General features: G+C 43.1%; 1 protein-coding gene across 4 annotated transcripts in view; it reads right to left on the bottom strand.

The window, feature by feature from the left end:
• Nucleotides 1-16,490, bottom strand: part of LOC126980293 (solute carrier family 25 member 45-like) — a 35,984-nt gene extending 19,494 nt beyond the window's left edge. The window contains exons 1-5 of one of the 4 annotated variants that reach the window (XM_050830013.1): nt 16,299-16,490; nt 5,417-5,628; nt 4,094-4,206; nt 3,017-3,239; nt 2,450-2,579 (exon numbers count right to left, since the gene is read on the bottom strand). In XM_050830013.1, coding sequence (XP_050685970.1) covers nt 2,450-2,579; nt 3,017-3,239; nt 4,094-4,206; nt 5,417-5,462 — 512 coding nt within the window. In that variant the 5' untranslated portion in view covers nt 5,463-5,628; nt 16,299-16,490. Of the gene's footprint in view, nt 1-2,449; nt 2,580-3,016; nt 3,240-4,093; nt 4,207-5,416; nt 5,629-16,094; nt 16,251-16,292 lie in introns of those variants that run through there. The other 3 variants (XM_050830011.1, XM_050830010.1, XM_050830012.1) reach the window with 3 other exon arrangements.
• Nucleotides 16,491-20,397: the final 3,907 nt, after the last annotated feature.

Genomic DNA, 20,397 nt, shown 5'->3' with positions numbered 1-20,397 from the left:
TCGTGTGTGTATGAAAGAAATAACTCAGTTTTTCTATCTCTTTAATATAGTTCTAAGTCAGTTTTTTTTTTTCTCGTGTGTGTATGAAAGAGATAACTCAGTTTTTCTATCTCTTTAATATAGTTCTAAGTCTTTTTTTTTTCTCGTGTGTGTATGAAAGAAATAACTCAGTTTTTCTATCTCTTTAATATAGTTCTAAGTCATTTTTTTTCTCGTGTGTGTATGAAAGAAATAACTCAGTTTTTCTATCTCTTTTTATATTTCTCGATCATTATATTTTTTTTCGTTTGTGTATGTGAAAAAACAGAAACTACGCTCTCAGCTTTTCTATCTTTTTAATATTTCTAAGTCACTTTTTCTTTCGCGTGTGTGTATAAAAGAAATAACTCAGTTTTTCGATCTTTTTTTTATATTTCTAGATCATTATATTTTTTTTTCGTTTGTGTATGTGGAAAATGACTACATAAATTACGTCCTCAAATTTTCTGTCTTTTTAATATAGTTCTAAGTCAGTTTTTTTTTTTTCGTGTGTGTGTATAAAAGAAATAACTCAGTTTTTCTATCTTTTTTTTATATTTCTAGATCATTATATTTTTTTTTTCGTTTGTGTATGTGGAAAATGACAACAGAAATTACGTTCTCAACTTTTCTATCTTTTTAATATAGTTCTAAGTCAGTGGTTTTTTTTCGTGTGTGTGTATGAAAGAAATAGCTCTGTTTATCTATCTTTTTTAATATTTCTAGATCATTATATTTTTTTTCGTTTGTGTATGTAAAAAATAACATCATCAGCTTCACCTTTATAATATAGTTTTGGATCTTTTATTTTTGTATATAAGAAATAACGCTTTTAGCTACACTGTCTTTTCTCTAATATATTTCTACTTAGTTTTTTTTCGTGTATGTTTAATAAATATCGCTCTCAATTTACCTTTTCCTTCTATACTCCTACATCATGACTTTCCTCTCTCATAAATATATATTAAAAAAAGTGCAGGTGTAAGTAAGATGAGAGGGCAAGCGAGCGAGGCGTCAAGCAGGTGGCCTTAATTACCTGATGAGAGTGAAAATGAGTGAGTATGAAGCGCGAACCGGCCGGGAAATGATACAGTGAAGGTGAGTGAAGATGACGGGCGGTGTTCGTTTTTTTTTTTTTTTTTGCGGGGGGAACGGGGTTGCGTGTGTGTGTGCGTGTGTGTGTGGCGGGGGGGGCGTGTATGTGTGCGTGTGTGTGTGTGTTGGGGGGGGGGGGGGCGTGTGTGTGTGTGTGTATTTTCAGGCCCGTGTTTCTTCAGGGGCCTGCTGGTGATCGGTTCAAGCCCGTGATGGCGCAGGCAAATTTTTTTTATAGTGGCGCCATTTATGCTTATGTACGGAGGCAAATAAAATCGTGTACATTCACTGGACTGATGATTATGTCTTCAGTTAGTTACGATCTTTAGTATTCCTTTCCTCTCATCCATGTTATCTATCTTTATCTATGTTATTTTCTCTTTCGGTCACCTCTTTGGATTCTTTTTAGGAGCAGCGGGCAGCGGGCTTTTTTTTATTTATCACTGTTTCCTTTTTTTGTGTGTCCTTGAGCTGTCTCCTTTGTTGTAAAAAAAAAAATCTTCATCTATTACGTTTTATTTTGGTATTAGGAAGGTAAAGTTAAGATCGTGTACGTTCGCTTGACCGTTAATTACGTTATTTTTTATTACTGTATTTACGATCTTTATTTTTTTTTCCTTTTTTGTATCCATTTTATTTATTTTCGTGTATTACCTTTTATTCAGGAGTAAGAAAGGCCAAAAAAAAATGTATATACGTTCACTTGATGACAGAATATTACACGTTCTTTTGTTATTAATTAGTTTTACGATGATTATTATTTTTTATGTTGTTTATTTTTATGTATTACGATTTATTTAGATATTAGGGAGGCAAAAAAGGTGTATATACGTTCACTTGAAGGTGGAAAATTACGTTCATTTGTTATTAAATTTACGATCTTTATATCTTCTTATTTTGTATCTTATGTTATCTATGTTTATTTATATCGCTTTATTTACTCTTTTTCTATATTTTCTTCTATTTTTCCTATTATTATTTTGTATCCTTGTTATATCTGTCCATGTAAAACGCTTAATTTTCTTTTTTTTTTCTTCTTTTTTTTCACTTTCAAAACTCACTCGTATCTCTCTCTCTCTCTCTCTCTCTCTCTCTCTCTCTCTCTCTCTCTCTCTCTCTCTCTCTCTCTCTCTCTCTCTCTCTCTCTCTCTCTCTCTATCTATCTATCTATCTATCTCTATCTATCTATCTATCTATATGTTTACCTTGCTCTCTCTCCCCATCCCATTCAATCTTTTTCCCTGTCCTTCAAAATTCACAAACACACATTCTCCCTCTTCCTTGCACTCTCACTCTCTCCCCCTCACCTGCCCCTCCCCCAGGTATCCACACTCACCTGACCGTCATGGAGCCCAGCCCGGCGTAGCAGCCCGCCACGCCTCCCCGCCGGTACAGGTCCCGCAGACACGCCACGGGCCCATGGTAGGAGTACCCCGCCCTCCGCCCCCACGCCGCCTCCACCTCGCCTACGGACACAGGTGAGGTGGTGTTAAGGGGGTCACTATAAACACTTGCCTGCGCCATGATGGGCTGGGGCCGACTACCATCTAGGCCCCTCAAGAGAGCCTACCGGCGCTATAGGCATACACGTAAAAAAAAAAAAAAAAAAAGTGTTGCCCCCTCCCTTACACATACCACCACACCAGCGTTGCCAAATTATCGTACTCATCGCATTGCATTTTCGTAATTTCTGACCAAAATAACGAATGCAAAAACAAACAAACAAACATCAATAAACAGGAGCTTTAACGCTAACTTCAATTTCCTATCGTTATTTGTGTAGGTGCGAGAGTTTGAGGCTTAAAAGTAATAATGACGATGTGGTGAGTACGATAATCTGGCAACGCTACCCCACACACACACCCTTCTTCCTTCTCCTTCCCCAACACACACTCGTACATACCCATCTGCATTTGCATCTTGATTTTCACCAAGTCGACGGGGCACGCCACCACGAGCTGCGCCAAGCCTCCCGCGCAGCCAGCGACGCACACCTTCGCGTAGGACGGCCGCTCAGGACCCGGGGAGAGCAACCGTAGGGTGTTAGCGTAGACGCCAAAGAAGAGAGCGTTGAGGGTACCTGTGGCCAAGAGAGGGAAGCCCAGGCCCTTGTAGAACCCCCGAACCTGATGGGAAAAGGTGAAGAAGGGATGATAGGAGGTTAGTGGAGATGATGGCGATGATGGTGGTGGGTTGGTGGTGGTGAAGAGGGTTGTTTGTGTTATGGAAGAGATGGAAATGGTAGTGAAGTGGTTTGTTGTTGCTATAGATGGTGGTGTTGGTGCTGGCGGTAGTGATTGTGGTGAAGAGGGTTGTTTGTGTTATGGAAGAGATGGTAATGGTAGTGAAGTGGTTTGTTGTGGCTATAGATGGTGGTGTTGGTGTTGGCGGTAGTGATGGTGGCGAAGTGGGTTGTTTGTGTTATGGAAGAGATGGAAATGGTAGTGAAGTGGTTTGTTGTGGCTATAGATTGTGGTGTTGGTGTTGGCGGTAGTGATTGTGGTGAAGAGGGTTGTTTGTGTTATGGAAGAGATGGAAATGGTAGTGAAGTGGTTTGTTGTGGCTATAGATTGTGGTGTTGGTGTTGGCGGTAGTGATTGTGGTGAAGAGGGTTGTTTGTGTTATGGAAGAGATAGAAACGGTAGTGAAGTGGTTTGTTGTGGCTATAGATTGTGGTGTTGGTGTTAGTGGTAGTGAAAGATGTAGACAAATTATTATGCTTGGATAGAATGAAGGAGAAAAAGAGAGAAGGAGAGGAAAAAAAGTTGAAATTTTGGAGGAAAAGGAAGCGGAGATGCAATTGAAGGAGGTGTTAGCTTAGCATGGAGGAGGAAAAGGGTAAAAAAAAAAAGATGGAGAGGTCAAAAATAGGCAGAGGGATGATTTTATAGAGGAATCAGCAAAAGATAAAGAAAACAACAGAGACAAAAATCGACACATGAACAAAGAATAAAACTAGCGGGTTGCCTCCTGTACTCACCCCTTCATATTTGAGCGTGTTGGTGATGCCCTTAAGAGCAGACACCTTCCTCAGAGTCTGCTGCCGAACCTTGATAGTGTCCAGCGGATGTCCCACTACGAGGCCGGCACATCCTGAAGGGGGAACACGCTTAATTTTCTTCCTAGCCTATGTAAACTATCTATCCATCAAACTAATTATCTATCTTACATAAATCTAAGTGTATATGTGTCTTTATATGTATGTATCTATCTATCTGTGCTTTTTAGTGTTCTACAGTCACCGCTCAATAAGATGATTCAGTAGCCCCTCCCTGTTTTCTATATCTACCTTCTTCTTCAACTTCATCTTCCTCCCAACATCATCCCTCTTCCATTTTCTTCCTTTTTCCCTCCACTGCTGTAACCTAACACCTTCTAACTGCTTCTCCGCGTTCTTTTCCTTCAAATATTATCCCTCTTCCTCTTCTCGTTCACTCTTTTCCTCTTTCCTTTAATCGATGGATGGAAGGAGCGTGGATTTAAGAGTCAGTGTTACCGTGGAGGGAGGGAGCTGCGTGTTGGTCAGTGTTGCCAATTGGTGTGTGGTTATGCCTTAGAGTTGTGCAAAACTTACGTGTGTGTGTGTGTGTGTGTGTGTGTGTGTGTGTGTGTGTGTATGGATGGGTGGGTGGGTGGGTGTGGGTGTGGGGGGGAGGTAATATATAGTAATGGTGCTGATAATACTAATAATCCAACCAAGCCAAGTCAAATCTAACCCAATCTACCTCTACCTAACCAACCCAACCCACCCCAAGCTAAGTCATATCAACCAAACCCACACCAAACCCCAACACAACACAACCCAAATCTAACCTATTACCCCACTCAGCTTCATCTGACCTAACCTTACTTTTACCTAATCAAACCTACCCTAACCTAACCTAACTTTACCTTGCCTTACCTAACCTAACCTAACCTAACCTAACCTAACCTAACCTAACCTTACCTTACCTTACCTTACCTTACCTAACTTAACCTAACCTAATCTTACCTTGCCTTACCTTACCTTACCTTACCTAACCTAACTTAACCTTACCTTACCTTACCTTACCTTACCTTACAAAACCTAATCTAACCTTACCTAGCCTAACCTAACCTAACCTAACCTAACCTTACCTTACCTAACCTAACTTAACCTTAACTTACCTTACCCAACCTAACCTTATCTAACCTACCTAACCTACCTAACCTACCTAACCTTACCTAACCTAACCTAACCTAACCCAGCCCTACCCTAACCTACCTGACCTACCTAACCTTACCTTCCTCTGACCTTTTCCCTCTGACCTTCCCCAACACTTACCTCCCACCCAGCCGGCCACGAAGTCACACCAATAATCGTCCTCCATGCCTCACCTCCTCTCCGCCAGGCCTGAGGAGGAGGAGGAGGAGGAGGAGGAAGGGAAGGAAGAGCTCAGGCGGGTCTGTGTCGTCTTCTCGCCTCACGGGAATCCAGGTGAAGGCAGGTGACGTTAATTATATCCCCGTGTGCTCGTATGTTCGTCTACTTTCCTCCTGCCGATTGAACCGAGATTAGAAGAAGAAGGAAGAGGAGGAGGAGGAGGAGGAGGAGGAGAAGGAGGAGGAGGAGATAGTATGGTCCTTGTTGAGTTGTTGTTTTAGGAAATTCTTGACCCTTCTCCTGCTCTCTCTCTCTCTCTCTCTCTCTCTCTCTCTCTCTCTCTCTCTCTCTCTCTCTCTCTCTCTCTCTCTCTCTCTCTCTCTCTCTCTCTCTCTCTCTCTCTCTCTCTCTCTCTCTCTCAAGAACACGACTGGACCATTGAGAGAGAGAGAGAGAGAGAAGAAGAGAGAAGAAGAGAATAAAACAACGTAAACAAACAAACAAACAGACAAACACGGGCAGAAAATATCCTTAACGAACCTACCACGCAGGACTCTCTCTCTCTCTCTCTCTCTCTCTCTCTCTCTCTCTCTCTCTCTCTCTCTCTCTCTCTCTCTCTCTCTCTCTCTCTCTCTCTCTCTCTCTCTCTCTCTCTCTCTCTCTCTCTCTCTCTCTCTATCTATCTATCTATCTATCTATCTGTGTGTTGTTGTTTTCGTTTTCCGAGTTGATGTTTTTTTTTTTTATCTGTGAATCAAAACAAACATCTACAAACATTAGCAATACAAAATAAGGCCATCTCTGTTTGTGTTGCCAGTGTTGAATGCATCGTTATTATTTCTGTAAGATGTATTTATTTATGTAGATGTATTTATTTTTGTAAGATGTATTTATTTATGTAGATGTATTTATTTTTGTAAGATGTATTTATTTATGTAGATGTATTTATTTTTGTAAGATGTATTTATTTTTGTAGGATGTATTTATTTTTTATTTATTTTTTATTTGTGCGCCGAAACTATCTCCTGCAATCAAACTTCACCCCCAAAAAACGAATTGCGTAACATCAACCAAAGAAATCAACCACAAAAAAGTATAAGCAAGGTCAACCAAAGGAATTTACCGACCACAGGAAAGTATAAGCAACGTCAACCAAAGGAATTAACCGGCCACAGGAAAGTATAAACAACAACCAACATCAACCAACCATCATCAACCAACCAACATCAACCAACCAACACTAACCAACCAACATCAACCAACCAACACCGACCAACCAACATCAACCAACCAACACCCACCAACCAACATCAACCAACCAACACCAACCAACCAACATCAACCAACCATCACAAACCAACCAACATCAACCAACCAACACCAACCGACCAGCACCAACCAACCAACACCAACCAACCAACACCAACCAACCATCACCAACCAACCAACATCAACCAACCAACACTGACCAACCAACATCAACCAACCACAGGAAAGCACAAACAACAACAAAAAGTAAAGCATGGATGTACCTCGCCTTCCCCCCCTCCGAATTTGGGGTGCCAAGAATGTGGATAAGCTTCAGCAGATGTTCGCTCATATGTGCTGGCTAGTTAACTGCTCTCCCAACCTATAAACTTATCTAGTCTAATCTAATTTATATACGTGAGGGGCATGTTGGACGGCACCAGCTCTATAGTGACGCAGGTGAATTTGATGGGTAGTGGCTGGCGTGATGTGACTCCTGTTTGTCTCATGCTGTCCAACCCCCCCCCTCCTCCTCCTCCCCTCCACGGTGCTCCTCTTGACCGAAATCACTGAACTTATGCTTGACTGAAGACCCGAACATGAGCATCCAAGTGCAGAGATGAAATTACAACCGTTGTCGGAGCTGTATCGATTGCCATAACACGAGGCAGAGAGAGAGAGTGTGTGTGGGTGAAAAATGTTGGAAAAGACTTGTTGACTAAATTATTGGGCGATGATAATGAAGATGATGATGGTGATGATGGTGATGGTGGAGTGTAATACATAATCATCACGTATTTATTATCACACACACACATAATAGGCTCAAAGGTCGTGACGAAGATAAAAGTTTAGGCCTAACGAGTGTGGGTGACTTTGCCTTCACTCCTTAATATTTATCTTCCACCTCCCGCTCCGTATAGAAGAGTTGAACACGTCCTAATTAACCATTTATCCATCTTTTTTTCTATCCCTCATTTCCTATTTTTCCACTTGTCTTCCTCACATCTTTCTGCATTCTCATTATTCGTCTTTTGTCATTCTTCTTTTTTTCATCTCTCACCTCTTCTTTTCATGTATCCTCTCATATTCTCCTGCATTCTCATTATTTCGTCCTTTCCCATTCTTCTTTTTCCATCTCCACCTCCTCTTCTTCTCATGTATCCTCTCATATTCTCCTGCCTTCTCTTTATTCGTTTTCATTCTTCGTTCTCCTCATTCCTCCTTCTTCGTCCCGCATTCCCCTTTTCCTTATGACTTGTTTCTTCCTCTTCGATTCCTCGCCAGCTCCTTCCTTCTCCCTATCATCTCCTCTTCTTATCTCCTCATTATTCGATTCTTTCCTTCCTTCCCTATTCCTCATCCTTTCCCCGTTATCTTCTCCTGTCTCCTTATCCTCACCTCCTTCCTTCTCCATCTCTTTCCTTCCTTCTTCCACCTCCTCCTCCTTCGTTTCTCCCTTTCTTTCCAATTCCTCACCTCCCACTTTCTCTCCATACCATCCTCCTGCCTCCTTACCCTCCCGTTCTTTCCTTTCCTAGCATTCTTTTTTGTTCGTTTTCCTATGTTTATTTTACCCTTGAGCTGTTAACTTCACTGTAAAGAACGAGTAAGGGCATTCTTTTTACCACGTCTCACAACTCCACCTCATTAGCATAGGTTGGTGTGGGGAGTGTGGAGACCTTACATAATGGAGTGGGCACGGGTAGGGTTCAGCAGACGGCCCCCTTAAACTCTCGCCTCGCCTCTGGCCTCTAGCACTTCCCAGGCGCCAAGCTGTAAACTAGGTACCGTGGCCTTCGTCTGGGCTGGTGACCCACGCATGGAATCTTCCGTCCCCTATCTTGTCTGGCGCTACACCGTGGGGGGTGTCTGCTGTTGTTTATACTCTCCTGTGACGTTGTTTGTTTTGGAGGGGACTTGTTTGCAGGAGATCTTATGGTACTTATAGGAAATGGCTCTTACTCGTAGTGGTGTTTAGAAAGGATTGTCTAGAAGTCGGTTATTGTTTATACTCTCCTGTGATGTTGTTTGTTTTTTGAGGGGACTTGTTTGCAGGAGTTAGTTTCGCTACACAGATCTTATGGTACTTATAGAAAATGGCTCTTACTCGTAGTGGTGTTTAGAAAGGATTGTCTAGAAGTCGGTTATTGTTTATACTCTCCTGTGATGTTGTTTGTTTTTTGAGGGGACTTGTTTGCAGGAGTTAATTTCGCTGCACAGATGAAGTGAATACATCTTAGGATACTTAGAAAATGGATATTACTCGTACAGTGGTGTTTAAATGGGATTTTCTCGATGTCTGATATTGTTTCCTGACACACTTACTCCTTCCTCTCTCTCATGCTCCCTTCCCATCCTGACCCTCCCATCCTCTCCTTCTCTCCCATGCTCCCTTCCCTCCTGACACTCCCTCCCATGCTCCCTTTCCATCCTGACACTGCTACTCCTTCCTCTTATGCTCCTTTCCCTCCTCTCTCCCATGCTCCTTTTCCTCCTAACACTCCTACTCTTCTCATTTATGCTCCCTTCCCTCCTGACACTCCTCTCGCTGATGCTCCCTTCCCCCTGACACTCCTTCCTCCTGACACTGTTACGTCCTCCTCTCTTTCATCCTCCTTTCCATCCTGATACTCCTGCTCCTTTCTCTTACGCTCTCTATCCCCCTGACACTCCCTCCCATGCTCTATCTCTTCCCAACAAGCTGACGCGACTGAAACTCAACTTCCCGTGTGTCTGGAAGGATGTTGCACGCGTGGCTATGCTTGGGAGGCTGGTCACGCGAGCTCATCTTAGGTTACCCGCGCTGAAAGACAGGTCAGCATTTATGCCTCTCTCTCTCTCTCTCTCTCTCTCTCTCTCTCTCTCTCTCTCTCTCTCTCTCTCTCTCTCTCTCTCTCTCTCTCTCTCTCTCTCTCTCTCTCTCTCTCTCTCTCTCTCTCTCTCTCTCTCTCTCTCTCTCTCTCTCTCTCTCTCTCTCTCTCTCTCTGTGTCTTGTTTTTTTCTTTATTTTTTCTGTAAGTCTTCAAAGTTTTGTTGTTTGTGTGTTTAGTGTGTGTTCGTGTGTGGTTTCTGCGAGTGTGTCTGCCTGTGGTTGCCTCTGTGATTTGTGTTTCCGGTGTTTTTGCGTGTGATTTGGCTGCTTCCGAGTGTTCTGCGTGGGTTTCAGAGTGTTTCAAGTGTGTTGTGTTTCCGACACGTGTTTTGCGTGTGATTTGGCTGCTTCCGAGTGTTCTGCGTGGGTTTCAGAGTGTTTCAAGTGTGTTGTGTTTCCGGTGTTTTTGCGTGTGATTTGGCTGTTTCCGAGTGTTCTGCGTGGGTTTCAGGGTGTTTCAAGTGTGTTGTGTTTCCAGTGCTTTTGCGTGTGATTTGGCTGTTTCCGAGTGTTCTGCGTGGGTTTCAGGGTGTTTCAAGTGTGTTGTGTTTCCAGTGCTTTTGCGTGTGATTTATATTAGTTGTTTCCGAGTGTTCTACGTGGGTTTCAGAGTGTTTTGAGTGTGCTGTTGTGTTTCCGGTGTTTTTGCGAGTGACTTGAGGGTATTTAATCGTGCTTATGCTTGAGTTTCTGAGTGTTTCGTGTGTTTCGAGTGTGTTGTTGTGTTTCCGAGTTTTTCACGCGTGATTTGGGTGTGTCGACAACTCACCCTTTGAATATCCTGAAGATTCAATCTGTTACTCCTCACTACACCCTCTTTAAATCCCCTAGAGGATTAACCCTTCCTATCCCCCTTTCCCTCACCTCACCTAAGCCCCCCCTCCCCACCCTCGCTTACCTCATCTACCTTCTGCTCCTCCTCACTACAAATCCCCTAGAGGATTAGCCCTTCCTACTCCTCCCTCACCTCCACATATTTCTAAGCCCTCCCCCCCTCACTCGCCTTACCTCACAGCCTATTTACCCATCCCTTCACCCTCCTCACCTCGCCTCTTTCCTAACTCTCCTTGATCTCACTCACCTCACTCACCTCACATCCCTTCCTACTCCTCCTCTCTCCCACTTTACCTCCTTTCCCAAACCCCCTCTCACTCACCTCACCTATTTCCTAACCCTCCTTGATCTCACACACCTCACTCACCGCTTCTCTTTCCCCCTCTTTACTCAACTCATATCCCTTTCTACTCCTCCTCTCTCTCACTTTTCCTCCATTACTAAACTACCTCTTACACACCTCACCCCCTTTCCTAATCCCCTTCACTCTGTGTTTTTATCTCTTTCATTTCAGCTAAGATGGCGCCTAAGAAGTACAGTACTTGTAACGGTAGCTTCTCAGCTCACTTTTTACAGGGCGTTCTGCTGTCTGTCGACTGTGTCTCTCCAGGCAGCATCTCGAGACAAGACTGCATGAGCAGGAAAAGAAGATGGAAGCAGGCCAGAATAAAATAATAAAGCTTTCTCTCACCAGGCAGCATCTCGAGACAAGACTGCAGGAGCAAGAAGAGAAGATGGAAGCAGGTCAGAATAGAATAATAGAGCTTTCTCGCACTGTTGCCTCCTTGCAGGAATTCATCCAGCCTAACGTTGCGGTGGTGCCAAACCCTTCTCCAACCGCCCCCTTGCCCTCAGCGGTACCGTCGACACCAGCGGACAACACCACGCAGCGGGAGGATGCTAGTGGCAACGCCCATGATGGCTTCACCGTCGTGAATGGAGGAGCCAAACCAGCCAGACAAACGATTTATCCTGTTCATTGCTTCAACAGGTTTGCCATTCTGGAGGAGGAGGACGAGCAGGAGAGCACCTTCCTGGTGGGTAACTCCATGATTCGCCAGCAGGTCGTTGAGTTCTGCGGCAGAGTTCCTCGTCGAAGACGGAACTATTGCTATCCTGGTGCTGGGATCGACGATATAACTGCTGCTCTTGAAGAGATCTCCCCCCAGGCTACTAATGATTCACTGTTTGTTATTCACACAGGTACGAACGACGTCATCACGACCCGGTCTGAGGAACTCCTGGACAAGTACCGTAGGCTCATCCAGCAGTATAAGTCTAAATCCCCTAACATTTTGATTTCAGGAGTTCTACCATGCACTGACTTGGGCGGAGAGCGACTTTTTCAGTAAGGCCTTCAGCCTAAACAACCGCTTACAGACTCTTTGTAGGGAGCTTGACGTGGAGTTCTTCAACGCCTGGGACAATTTCTATGGACAAAGTGAGCTCTTCCACAGGGACGGATTGCACCTGTCTCCCATCGGGGCAGCCAGATTCGGAAGGCTCCTCAACGACGCAGTACGTGACATCCGATCAAAAAACGAGTCACGGCCACGTCCCTCCACCCCGCCCGTGTAAATAGACGCCGTGCATCGCAACAAACCCGTAACCGTGATCCCGCAAGTACCACCACCTCTATTACCAAGCCTCTAGATAACTTAAAAATCTTTAGTTTCAATGCCCGTAGCCTAAGAAACAAATTTGATGAACTGAGATGTCTTGCTCTAACAGAAAATTTTGACATAATTGCTATAACCGAAACATTTATCGACACCACAAACATTGATTAAAGTTCCGAATACAACATAGATGGCTACAGACTCTTCAACAAAGATCGTGTAAACCGTAGAGGCGGTGGCGTCGCCCTTTTTGTCAAAAGCTATTTGCAACCCACTGACAAAACACCAAGAAACAGTAACGTTGAACATTTGTGCGTACGAGTAAACATTGCAAAAGTCAATTTAAATATATCTGTCACCTTCAGACCTCACGGGCAATCACTCGATGACGACCTTGAAATGTACAGCGTCTTAAGGCAGTCACTTAATAACAACGACTCACTGATATTAGGAGACTTTAACCTCCCCAATATCGACTGGGCGACACTGTCAGGTACAGAAGGCGAGTCACATAGAATGATCGAATTTCTAGAAGAAAATTATCTAAGCCAAATGGTTTCTGAGCCAACTCGACAAAATAATATACTCGACCTTGTTATAACGACCCAAGATAACCTAGTCAGTAATGTCACGGTAGGAGAACACCTCGGTTCTTGCGATCATAAATTAGTGCGCGTCGACATTAGAGCTCAATCATCAGTGACTGAAAATAAAGAAAAGGTGCCCAATTTCAAAAGAGCTAACTTCGTAGAAATCCGACAAAAACTAACAGAAATACAACTATCAGATGACGGCAACGTAGAGGAAGCCTGGCTAAGCTTTAAAAATCACTTACTCACTCAGCAGAACACATTCGTCCCCTTGTGCGAGAAGCGAATTAACACTAATAAAAGCCCACCGTGGTTTAATAGCGAAATTAAACAATCAGTCAATGAGAGAAAATTGTTTTACAGGTTAAAGAAAGAACAAAGCACGCCCGAAAATATTAGACTTTATAATGATGCCAGGCGACGAGTAAAAAGACTAGTATGTCAGACAAAGCGTAGATATGAAGAAAATATTGCAGCCAACTGTAAAAATAATCCGAAATCTTTCTTCAGTTACATACACAACAGAAAGGCGATCAAAAGTGGTATTGGACCTTTAACAAACAGCGACGGTGCACTGGTGATTGACAGCCAACACATTGCAAACCTCTTAAACAATTACTTTTCCTCGGTGTTTAATACTAACAGTCTTCCTCCCACTACCACCAACACCAGTACTATTGTAAATCTCGAGCATGCATTGCCTAATTTTGAAATAACAACCGATGAAGTCCTTAAAGCTCTCCATTCACTTAAAACAAATAAAAGTCCCGGACCCGACAAAGTATATCCTATACTGCTTAAAGAAACAAAGAGCGAAATACTCTCCTCCCTCACTACCGTATTCAATATGTCCTTGCGACAAGGCATCGTCCCTTCGGATTGGAAAAAGGCTAACGTGACACCGATTTTTAAGAAAGGAGACAAAAAAATACCAGGTAACTACCGACCCATTAGTCTAACTTCAATTGTAAGTAAGCTACTCGAGAGCATAATTAGAGACAAAATTGTGAGTTACCTCGAAAGCCACTCATTAATTGGGGATTCACAACATGGCTTCCGTAACAAAAGATCCTGCCTGTCAAACCTACTGACCTTTTATAACGATCTCTTCTCAGTTTATGACGTAACCAAATCATTGGACGTAGTCTATCTTGATTTCCAGAAAGCGTTTGATAAAGTCCCACATCATAAATTACTTTATAAATTAAAACAAATAGGCATTGACGGTCAAGTAAACCAATGGATCACGAATTGGTTGAGCAACAGACAACAAAGAGTTGTGATTGACGGATTTAACTCAGAGTGGGCGCCGGTCACTAGTGGCGTCCCTCAGGGCTCGGTTCTTGGCCCAGTGCTCTTCATTATTTACATCAACGATGTGGATGTTGGACTCAATAATCGCATTAGTAAATTTGCAGACGACACAAAGATTGGTAACTCGGTTCTCACTGATGAAGACAGGCAAAGCCTCCAAGAGGATTTGCACAAAATTTCAGCTTGGTCGGATAAATGGGAGATGCCTTTTAACGTAGACAAGTGCTAGGTCCTTCAAGTTGGAACAAAAAATAAGAAGTTCGAATACGAAATGCGCGGCGTTAAACTCACAAGCGTTCAATGCGTTAAGGACCTGGGGGTCAAAATCGCGTCATACCTCAAATTCTCACATCAATGCATCGATGCAGCAAATAAAGCGAACAGAATGTTGGGCTTCATTAAAAGAAACTTTTTATTCAAGAATAAAGATGTAATACTTCCGCTCTACAATAGTTTAGTCAGACCCCACTTGGAATATGCGGTACAATTTTGGTCTCCCCACCATGCAAAGGACATTGCTAAACTAGAAGGTGTTCAGCGTCGAGCAACAAAAATGATCCCTTCCTTGCGCAACAAATCCTACGAAGAAAGGCTTTCCACCCTTAACATGTTCTCTCTTGAGAAACGTCGCCTCCGAGGAAAACTGATCGAATGTTTTAAAATACTTAAAGGTTTCACGAATGTAGACAGAACAAAATTGTTTATGATCGATGACACTTTGCGAACGAGGAACAATGGCATAAAACTCAAATGTAGACAAGTAAATTCAGACTGCACCAAATTTTTCTTCACCAACGTTGTAGTGCGAGAATGGAATAAGCTCCCACCATCAGTGGTCCAGTGTAACACGATTGACTCCTTTAAAAACAAGCTCGACCGTCACTTCCTTGAACTTAATATTAACTAGAGTAGAAAAGCAACGTTTTGGAGCCATCTGATTAATGTAAAATCACTTAGGTTTAAGGACAGACCACCTAGTCTGGACCATGGGGTCTGTGTGGTCTGATTTTCTATGTAATTATATGTAATTCTCTCTCTCTCTCTCTCTCTCTCTCTCTCTCTCTCTCTCTCTCTCTCTCTCTCTCTCTCTCTCTCAACACATCAACACTGTCTTTCCTCCTATAAACCTGTCCTACTTCCTTTTTTTTGTTATTTTCTTTCATTTTCTTTCGTTCTTTTGTTTACAGCAGGAAGACACAGAATATGAGGTGAAAAACTGAAGATGCTGGTTAACTTTAACATTAGTAAGTTCGATTATGCTTCTTTCATCGCCTTCAGGGAGTTGGTTTAGTGTGTGTGTGTGTGTGTGTGTGTGTGTGTGTGTGTGTGTGTGTGTGTGTGTGTGTGTGTGTGTGTGTGTTCCTGTCGATAATTTTCTCGTCTCCTTTTGATTGGTAGTGAGAGCCTTCTTCTGTACCGTGAATCTAAAAGAATACTCATTATAACTCGATTAACCTCCTTTTTGGCCTTTGGAAATAGTTGGTGTGAGGGGTGGGAGCATTTGACAATACCAACCCAAGCCTTTACAAACACTACTCACAGTAAACACAATGCTAGCTCGAGACACAGTTGCCAGCTCACGGTAAAACACAACACATACTCAAACTGACTTGCTCGCACCAGTATTATAAGTCATTACAACTGATTATATATATGAGCTCACGAACTTTTGTCTATGAATCTGATAACACATAATACACAGGCCAGTCCATCTGCTCGCCGTTTTACAGTGCATTCATTGATGTTAGTTTGGCCGCGGGCGCACACTCTTGACGGTCACACCAAAGCGATGCCTGTAACCTTAATTGATCCGTGACGTTGACCCTTGTTGTATAGAAGCACACAACCCACTATAGTCAAAGGCACAGCTCTAATAAGGTCACTGAATGGGGTAGGTAACTTCTCTCACTCCGGATTCGTCGACTGTGAAAGCAATCGAGAAATAACATGGATTCTGCAGGCGAGCTCGGTGTATGCGTAGCCGACACAACGCTCACATATTCTCACTTCTCGAGGCTTACACACCCACATACTGTTAAGGCTTTCGTAGAGGCTGTTGTGAGGATTTCCATGGATAGTTTTATGAGCCTATAGTGATAGTTTGACAAAGGTTCTGCACCGTGAACGTAAAAAAACACTCATGAGAACCCGATTCATACCTTTTGTGGCCTTTGGAAGTTATTGTGAGAACCGAAAAATGTCTAAGCATAAGGGCCTTAGCATCGGATCCTTGTCGTAGGCCTATGCAAACAAGACCACAGGGAAGTTAAATCCACATCGTTCAACATCCCCAACGCAAACACCTTCGCACCCGGTATATCAAACTCCCTTTCCTTGCAAAACACTGGCGCACTCACTGGTACCTTTCTCGAACGCCAACGGGGCACTAGGCACAGAGTCAAATACAGTGACGATGTGGCTCTGGCGCCGACTGTCTGACACTGGGCAGGGCGAGGAGAGACCATCGCCCTCACCCAGCCAGCCAGTCAGTCGGCCAGACCAAAAGAGCGATGTTACGCGAGAAGAGAAAGAGGGAGAGAGGAAGGGAGGGAGGAGGGAGAAAGTCGAAGGTGGATGAAGAGGAGGAGGATACAAGGGGTTAATTGTCACTCCTCCTCAACGTGGTTACACTTTCATATTCTATTAGATAAGAGAAGAGAAAAACTTGCGTATCAATGAATGCCTTAGAGGTCGCTTTTGTTACGGGGAGATTTAATTGAGCAACTGGCAACACCCCAAGGCCACCGCAGAGTACGGAATATTGCCGCGACGAACTTGTGTGGACGATTTTCCCTTTTCCGGTGTTTTGTCGAGCTGGCTGCATGTGAGAAGACGTAGAGGCTGTGGTAGAGGGGATGTGGTGTGGGGGATAGGGTGAGGGATGTGCCAGGAACGGGGAGAGGGGTGGTGGGGAGGGCGTTGTGCGTATGGCAAGAATTTGAGGGTCCTTGGTCGCGGCAGTATCGATGAAACCGCGTACATGTAAAGGTGAGGAGGAAAGACTCTAAAGTGCCATAACTGGTCTTGAGGCTCAGCCAGTGTTCTTCAGCTTATCGGCAACTCCATTCCCCTATTTGAAAAGCCTCGTTGTTGGGCTTTTCTGCCGTTTCATTGACTGTTTTGTGAGTCCTGTGATAGACTTGAGCGTTGAAGTTATCCATGAAAACCCGGTTATCTTGTGGCCTTGGGTGATAGTCGTGAGAGACCGATATGTTAAAAGAATAGGCCCAGCTGCTATTTTAAGGGAGGGATAGCCAGATCAAGAACAAAAAGTAAATGAAAAAATGTATGGTGCAAGTGTATGTATTCAGTGTGTTTCCCCCTACATCTGAAATCATATAGTTAGGCGTATGGAGACTGTCGCAATAAATTTAATCTAGTCTTATATAAACTTATCAATGCTGTTAACCAAGGTCTCTCTCTCTCTCTCTCTCTCTCTCTCTCTCTCTCTCTCTCTGCATAAAGAAAATTATATATACCTTAATTCTTCTTCCTGTTACGTGATTATATATACATAAGCTGCTGCATGGCCTGTATCGTGTTAATACTGCTTGTGACACAGCATCCAAGTCACTGTAATTATATAGCTCATGAAACGCTAATACGTATATATGAAAGTGTCTGAGAATATATGAACACAGGAAAGGTAGCTAAAAATGCTTACCCATGGCTTGTTTCTTTAATTCCTCCTTGCTTACTAGTTGAAAATGATAACTTATAATGCCTGCTGAAGCTCAATAATGCTCTTTCGTTGCGGGTTTAGTTATATAGAAGGAGAAGGAGGATGAGGAAGAGTAGGAGTTGAAGGAGTAGGAGCTAGGAGGAGGAGGAGGAGAAGTAGTAGAAGGAGCTAGGAGGAGGAGAATTATTATTATTATTAGTAGTAGTAGTAATAGTAATAGTAGTAGTAGTAGTAGTAGTAGTAGTAGTATATATAGTAGTTGAAGGGGGTAATGTTACCAGTGGGGCTCCTCAAGGTTCAGTTTTAGGCCCGCTTTTATTCATTATCTACATCAATGACATAGACAATGGGATAACTGGTGACATAGGTAAATTTGCAGATGACACCAAAATAGGACACACTATTAGGACAGGGGAGGATGCTAGAGCACTGCAGGAGGATCTCAACAAACTGTCAGCTTGGTCAGAAAAATGGCAGATGAATTTTAACATCACCAAGTGTAGCGTACTTAGTGTAGGAACACGCAACCTATTACACGGGTATAGTTTAGACTCCACAGCGATAGGCAGGTCTGAGTGTGAAAGGGATTTGGGAGTGTTAATGAACTCTGACCTAAAACTAAGGAAGCAATGTATTAGTGCGAGGAATAGGGGTAACAGGGTATTAGGCTTTATTAACAGGACGGTAACCAACAGGAGTGCAGAGGTCATCCTCAGACTCTATTTAGCGTTAGTTAGGCCACACTTAGATTATGCTGTCCAGTTTTGGTGCCCACACTACAGAATGGACATCAACTTGCTAGAATCAGTTCAGAGGAGGATGACCAAGATGATTCAGGGGCTGAGGAACTTCCCATATCAAAATAGGCTGAATCATCTAAACTTACATTCATAAGAAAGACGAAGAGTGCGGGGAGATCTGCATGATAGAAGTATTCAAATGGGTCAAGGGTTACAACAAAGGCGATAAAAATAAAGTACTGAGAATTAGTCAGCAGGATAGAACATGCAGTAATGGATTTAAATTAGAAAAGTATAGATTTAGGAGAGATATAGGTTTAGTAATTAATAGGGTGGTGGGGGAATGGAATAGACTCAGCAATCACATAGTTAGTGCAGGGACGATAGCTTGTTTTAAGAGTAGACCGGATAACTACATGGACGAGGATGACAAGTGGCAGTGAGGTGTGGGTGCAGTAAGGAGACAGGGCGCCGGTACTGGAGCGTACGCCCGTACCGAAGGTAAACGAGGATCAAGCCTCAACCTATAACCCCTGAAACTACACCTTACCCATCGTGGGTAGTGAGGGGATTCTGGAGCTGCCCTGTATAGGCCACTCGGCCTCTTGCAGTTTCCCTATGTTCTTATGTTCTTAAGGAGAGGGAGGACAATTAAGGCAGCGTCCCCTTCCCTAATAAATGTTTTCTCTCCCCATCTTCTGTTTGATTTCCAGGAGTAACCTTGAATTCCTGCTGAGATCACTTGTTTACTCTGCTATTCATAGGAAGGACATATATAATTTTCCTTGTCAACTTTTATCCATGGCCAGAAAGTACCAGTCATGAATGGGTGATGAAGAAGAAGAAAAAGAAGAAGAAAAGGAAGAAGAAAAAGACGAAGGAGAAGTAAACGATGGAGATGAAGATGAAACTAAAGAAGATGCATAATGACGACGACGACGAAAAAGAAGAAGAAAAAGAAGAACAAGAAGAACGAGAACAAGAAGAAGAAGAAGAAGAAGAAGAACAATAGGAAGAAGAATATGAAGATGAAGATGCATGAAGCTGATGAAGATTACGACGACAACGAAGAAGGAGAAGATGAAGATGATAATAAAGAAGAAAAAGAGAGCCAGTGCCCAGGGTGCCGCTGACCACGTGGTTGTGACAGAGGCCGCCGCCGCGTCACAAGGAAAAGGAAAAAAATCAACTGAAACCCGATTGATGATGATGCTGCAGCGGTGCCAAGGCGGCGTGCACCCCTATGAGCCTCAGCATCCTCAGGCGCCTCCATATCTCACATCAACTCTTTTTAAAGGTCAAAAAGGAGATTAATCGGGTCCTTTTGAGTGTTTTTTTAGGTTCATGGTAGAGAAGAAGAGTCAGAGTACCACCAGGGTCATTAAACATGTTTATAAATGAAGGAAAAGAAAGAGAGGAAGAGAGAATGCCCGAGGAAGCTGATCTCGAGGGGAGGAATTCGCTCTACGGGACATGATGGAAGAAAAGAAAAACAAAACAAAAAAAACAAAGAAAGGAAAAAAGACAGACTGCACGGGAGAGGATATACACAAAGATGTTTATTCTCTATGTGCTCAAATGTCTATAAATAAAGAAAAATAAAGGAAATAACGGCTGCGGGACACGGGGGCATGGCATCAGCTAGTATAGCTTATTGTACACACGGTAGATGATATTCACACACTAATTCGTATTCAGTATGTGCTATAAAGCTTATAAATGAAGGAAAATAAAGGAAATAACCCATAAATATGTCCCTGGAGGCTGCGGGACATGGGGACATGGCATCAGTGGGCCTGTACACACGGTAGGTATATATAGATGATAATTCACACACAAATTCGTATCCAGTATGTGCTCTAACGCTTATAAATGAAGGAAAATAAAGGAAATAACCCATAAAATATATGCCCGTGGAGGCTGCGGGACACGGGGACATGGCATCAATGGGCTTGTACACACGGTAGATGACATTCACACACAAATTCGTATTCAGTATGTGCTCTAACGCTTATAAATGAAGGAAACTAAAGGAAATAA

The sequence above is a fragment of the Eriocheir sinensis genome, chromosome 44 (genome assembly GCF_024679095.1).
Source record: "Eriocheir sinensis breed Jianghai 21 chromosome 44, ASM2467909v1, whole genome shotgun sequence".
Taxonomy (NCBI): Eukaryota; Metazoa; Arthropoda; class Malacostraca; order Decapoda; family Varunidae; genus Eriocheir; species Eriocheir sinensis.
This window is presented reverse-complemented; position numbering and strand designations above follow the sequence as displayed.